The sequence below is a fragment of the Eimeria tenella genome, genomic scaffold, assembly GCF_000499545.2.
Source record: "Eimeria tenella Houghton genomic scaffold, Eth_scaff719, whole genome shotgun sequence".
NCBI classification, from domain to species: Eukaryota; Apicomplexa; class Conoidasida; order Eucoccidiorida; family Eimeriidae; genus Eimeria; species Eimeria tenella.
In genome coordinates, this window is record NW_013546120.1 from 1 (window position 1) to 5,360 (window position 5,360).

Genomic DNA, 5,360 nt, shown 5'->3' on the forward strand with positions numbered 1-5,360 from the left:
GCTGCTGCTGCTGCTGCTGCTGCTGCGGCTGGTCTATGATGGGCTCTTGAGCTCCTGGAATGAGGCCTGCTCTTTGCAAGGCATCAAAGTAAGCCAGCATCTCATCCACTTCAGTGACGGTATCTGCTGCTGCTGCTGCTGCTGCAGCAGCAGCATCACACGCAGCAGCCGCAGCTGGCACGGGGCACACTGGAAGCGCTGCAGCGCCTGCAGCAGCAGCAGCAGCAGCAGTAGTGTCAAAAGCTTGTGTCTCCTCCTTAATTCCTGCTTCTGGGCTGCTTCCTCGGGGCCCCACAGGGCAGCCAGCAGCACTGGCAGCAGCAGGGCGAGCAGCAAGAGCAGCAGCAGCAGCAGGTGTCATTCTTGCTGCTGTTGGGGGCTGGGAAGCACCCGGCGGAGCAGCAGCAGCAGCAGCAACAGGTGCAGCAGCAGCTGCTGCTACTGTAGCTGCGGCAGAGTCCTCATATGACCTGCCAGTGCGCTGCTGCCACCTCTGCCGAATTTTCTCCCTCCGAAGCCTCCCCATCCGTTCAACCAAATGCTGCAGCTGCTGCTGCTGCTGCTGCTGCTGCTGTTGCTGGAGCTGCTGCTGCTGGAGCTGTTGCTGTTGCTGGAGCTGCTGCTGCTGCTGGAGCTGCTGCTGCTGCTGCAGCTGCTGCTGCAGCTGATGTTGCTGCCGCAGCTGCTGAATGCCTCCATTCTGCCGCTGCAGCTGCTGCAGGTGAAGATGCGGCTGGCTTTGCTGCAGAAGCAGCTCTGGGGCTGCAAGCTGCTGCAGAGCAGCAGCTGGCTGCTGGTATTCCACGGTCAGGTGGTGGTGGTGTTGCTGCTGCTGCTGCTGCTGCTGTTGCTTCGGCTCTCTCTGCCGTTCTTGCTGCTCCCTCTCTTGCTGCTGCTGCTGCTGGCGTCGGAGCTGCAGAAGTTGCCGAAGCCTTTGCTGCTGCAGCTGCTCAAGCCCCCGCGCCCTGCTATACCTATCTAAAGCGTTGCTGCTGCTGCTGCTGAGCATGGGGCTCTTGCTGCTGCTGGTGGCGCTGCTGCGGCTGCTTGAGATAGAGCTGCGGCGGTCAAAGACCTGCTTCATTTGCGACGCAGCAAGGGGACGAGGGGACCTGCTGTTGCTGCTGCTGCTGCTGCTGCTGCTTCGGCTGCTGCTGCTGCTGCTGCTGCTTCTGCTGCTGCTGCTTTTGGAAAGCCTACTGCCAGAGTTGCTGCTGCTGTGTCTCATGAGCCGCCGAGAGGCCTCGCCATTCAGGGGCCGTTTGGCTGTTCTCTTGCTGTATCTGCGGGCGCTGTGTTCCTCGCTGCTGCTGCTGCTGCTCCTGCTGCTGTTGCTGCTGCGGAGCCGTCGGCGCGACTGTCTCCGCTGCTTCGGCTTCCTATAGTGCTGCAGCTTCCTCCTCTTGTCAGCAGCTCGAGAGACACTCCGGCTTTTAGAGGACCTCTTGTGTCTCTTCCCTCTTTTCAGTTCGTTTCGAATGCTGCTGCTGCTGCTGCTGCTGCTGCTGCTGGCGTTTTGCTGCTGCTCAGAGGCCCTCCGCGCAGCGTGAGAGCTCCATTGGGCACCTGTGGGGCCGAAGCTGATCGGCGAGCCTCGTGCAGCCGCAGCAGCAGCAGCAGCTGCTGCTGCTGCTGCAGTGGGCGAAGAATCTGCTGCTGCTGCTTCTGGCAAAGTTGTAAACAGCTGTGCTGCTGCTCCAGGGGAAGACCAGGGCCCTGCAGCTCTTGGGAGTGGCCGCGGCAGCAGCTGCTGCAGCAGCAGTTGGCGCTGCTGATGCTGAACCGCCTGCTGATGCTGCTGCGGATACGACAGCAAATCCTTATGTCTCCTCGGTAGCTTGGAAAGCGGCTGCTGCTGCTGCTGCTGCTGCTGCTGTTGCTTGTGTTGCTGCTGTCGGAGCTCCTTACGGCGTTCTCGCAAGCTGCGTCGGCGTCGATCCTTGGAACGGGAGGAACGTCGTTTGCCGTGTCTGCTGCTGCTGCTGCTGATGCGGTGTTTCCTGCTGCTGCTGCTACTGCTGCTCCTCCTCTTGCTGCTGCTGCTGGCCCTGCTGCCGCGTCGATGCTTTCGACGAGAAGCAAAGCTGGCGCGTCGGCCCTTGTCGGCTCCTACGCGTTTATCGTGGTGGATTTTGCTGCTGCTGCTGCTGCTGCTGCTGCTTCTTTTCTTTGAGAGGCTGTGCTTCCTGCTGCTGCGGCCGTGCCTGGCGAAGCGTGCAGGTACCCACTTGCTGCTGTGCCGCCTGCTGCTGCCTCTACGTCTGGATCTGGAGCCGGCTGTGCTGCTGCTGCTGCTGCGTGTGCTGCTGCTGCTGCTGTCTGCGCTGCTGTTGCTGCTGCTGTGCCTACTGCTGCCGCTGCTGTGCCTGCTGCTGCTGCTATACAAACTCTGGTTGCCAGCGTCTCTGCCGCGCAGCTGCTTCGACTGAGCAGCAGAGGGGACGCGGCAGTCGCCGTTGTTGCTGCTGCTGCTGCTGTCTTTGTTGCTGCTGCTGCTGCTGCTCTTGCTTCCCCAGAACCGGCAAAAGTCTTTAAGGAAAGCTTCACCCTCAGCTCCCGCATCTGCAGCAAGCTGCAGCAGCAGCGCACGGCCTTTCTCCAGCAGCGGCCCGAGATCCGGCTGCTGCTTGCCAGGCTGCAGCTGCTGCCTGTTCGGCTGCAGCTGCTGCTGCAGCTGCTGCTGATGCTCTGACCCCACACTGCTTCGAAAGGCAGCAAACTGCGGGGCTGCTGCTGCTGAGAGCGCAGCAGGCGGCGGCGGCGGCACTGGGAAAAGTGACGAACTGCTGTGTTCCCTTGCAACGCTAGCAGCAGCAGCAGCTGCTGCTGCTGCTGCTGCTACTGCTGCTGCTGCTCTTTGTTGGTCAAGCAGTTGATTCGGCGGCAAGGGCAGCTGCAATGATCTCCAGGGAGGTCTTGGGGCTTGCTGCAGCCTGCCGCTGCGTTCATCGTATTGCTGCTGTTGCGACTGCAGCTGCTGCTGCTGCAGCAGCTGCTGCTGCAGCTGCTGTTGCAGCTGCTGTTGCTGCAGCTGCTGCTGCTGTAGCTGTTGCTGCTGTCGCTGCAGCTGCTGCTGCTGCTGCAGCTGCTGCTGCACCTGCTGGTTCCGCTGCTGCTGCTTTGGCTGCTGGTGCTGCTGAAGCTGAAGTTGCTGCTGCGGCAGGGGATTCGGCAGCAGCGCCTGCTGCTGCTGCTGTGCAGGTCTTCGATACCAAGAAGATGAAAGCAGCGCAGCAGGTGAAGAAGAAGCAGCAGTAGTTGCTGCAGGAGGAGCACCAGCAGGAGCTGAGGGGAGCTGTGGGGTGTCTGCTGCTGCTGCTGCAGTGTGTGGCAGCAGCAATCGCTGCTGCTGCAGCTGCTGGAGGCCTGGAGGGGGAGGGACCTCAAGGAAGAGCTGGCCAATGGATTGTTCTCGCTGCTGCCATGAATGCACCTTTTGCTGCTGTTGTTGCTGCTGCTGCTGCAGTAGCTGCTGCTGCAGGTGTTGCTGCTGCCCCTGTGAGTGCCGCTGCTGTGCCTGCTGGTAGTGCGGCTGCTGTGGCTGCTGCTGCAGCTGGTGCTGTTGGCGCTGCTGCGGGTGCTGTTGGCGCATTTGCTGTTGCTGCAACTGCCGTTGGTGCGGTTGCTGCTGCTGGTCCTGCTGGTGCTGCTGGTGCTGCTGCTGGTGGTGGTGCTGCTGCTGCAGGGGCTGCTGCTGCAGGGGCTGCTGCTGCAGAGGTTGCTGCTGCAGTGGCTGCTGCTGCAGCGGTTGCTGCTGCAGCGCCTGCTGCCACAAGCGCTGCTGCGAAGCAGCAGCTTCTGACCCCCAGTTAGCCGGTGGGCTGCGAGAGGACAACTGTTGCTGCTGGTGCCGCTGCGAATGCTGCTGTGGGTGCTGCTGCTGGTGCTGCTGCGCGTGCTGCTGCGCGTGCTGCTGCGCGTGTTGTTGCTGGTGCTGCTGCTGGTACTGCTGCTGGTGCTGCTGTTGGTGCTGATGCTGGTGCTGCTGCGGGTGCTGCTGCGGGTGGTGTTGCTGGTGCTGCTGCTGGTGCTGTTGGTGGTGGTGCTGCTGGTGTTGCTGCGGGTGCTGTTGCTGGTGTTGCTGCTGGTGCTGCTGCTGGTGTTGCTGCTGGTGCTGCTGCTGGTGCTGCTGCTGGTGCTGCAGCTGCTGCTGTCTGGCAGCCGCAACAGCAGCATGCTGCGGCGTGTGTGCTGCCTGCAGCTGCTGCTGCCACTCAGGCGGCAGCACCAGCTCTTCTCCTTCTTCGAGCTGCTCCATCAGCAGCGCTTTGCAGCGGCGGATGTGGAAGGCAGCAGCAGGACTTTTGTGCAGCCGGAAGCTCAGTCGGGTGCCTCCGCTTTTGCTGCTGCTGCTGCTGCTGCTGCTGCTGCTGCTCTCGGGCGTTTGACGCACTAGACCGGGGGGCTCAAGGGGGTCATTTGCATCCGCCCCGCTGCTGGTAAGGCCGCTACCTGCTGCTGCAGTTGGTGTTGCTGTAGCTACAGCTTCTGAGGCCGCTGCTGCTGCAGCGTGAGCCCAATGGGGAGTGCGGTGCAGCATCTGCAGCAAAGACGAGCCCACAGATGCGTCTTCCAGAGCAGCAGCAGCAGCAGCAGCGGCGGAAGTTGCTGCTGCTGCGGCATCTGGTGCGTTGGCCGTCTTAGCAGCAGCACCAGCCATCGCTGCCCCTACCGCTGCTGCTGAACTAGTGCCTGAGGTAAGCTGCGCGCGTACTTCCCCCTCTCCTGCTGCTGCTGCTGTTGCTGCTGCTGCTGCTGCTGCTGGTGCTTCTTGGTGCGCAGGTGGTGATGTTACTGACGGCTTGTCCCGGAGCTTCTTCCGAAGGCGCTCTAGCACAGAAGCCATGCGGCCGCTCTGCTGCTGTTGATGCTCCTGCTGCTGCGGCTGCTGCTGCGGCGGCGGCTGCTGGTGCTGCTGCTGCGGCTGCTGCTGCCGTGGACCAGAAGCAGAAGCAGACACAAGCAACGGCTCCGTTGCAGCAGCTGCTGCAGCAATCCCCTCTCGCCTTTCCAGCTGTCGTTTTGGTGCCGCAGATGCGCTCTCAGCACTCGCTGGAGTTTCTACTTCTGCAGCAGCTGCTGCTGCGTCCCTAGCGACGGCAACTTCTGTTGCTGCTGCTGCTGCTGCTCCTGCTGCTGCTGCTGCTGCTGCTTCTGCTGCAGCTGCTGCTGGGATAGGTGTCAAGGACCCAGTGGAACACAGTTCGCCATCCTCTGGCTCTCCATCGGCGCTGCTGTTGCCCATCAACAACGTTTGCTTCCTGCTGCTGCTGCTGCTGCTGCCGCGGTTGCTGTTGCTGCTGTTGCTGCTGCTGCTGTTGCTGCTGTTGCTGCTGCTGTCGCTGCTGTTGCTGCGGATG

At 62.2% G+C, this 5,360-nt stretch overlaps 1 protein-coding gene across 1 annotated transcript; it reads right to left on the reverse strand.

Annotated features, from left to right (window-relative positions):
• Positions 1 to 23: 23 nt before the first annotated feature.
• On the reverse strand, positions 24 to 5,245 carry ETH_00028020 (uncharacterized protein; the record flags this gene model as incomplete). The annotated part of the gene is made up of 1 exon (XM_013380899.1): positions 24 to 5,245. A coding segment is annotated over one exon (5,222 nt), but the record flags the coding sequence as incomplete, so codon positions are not given.
• Between the last annotated feature and the right edge of the window lie 115 nt (positions 5,246 to 5,360).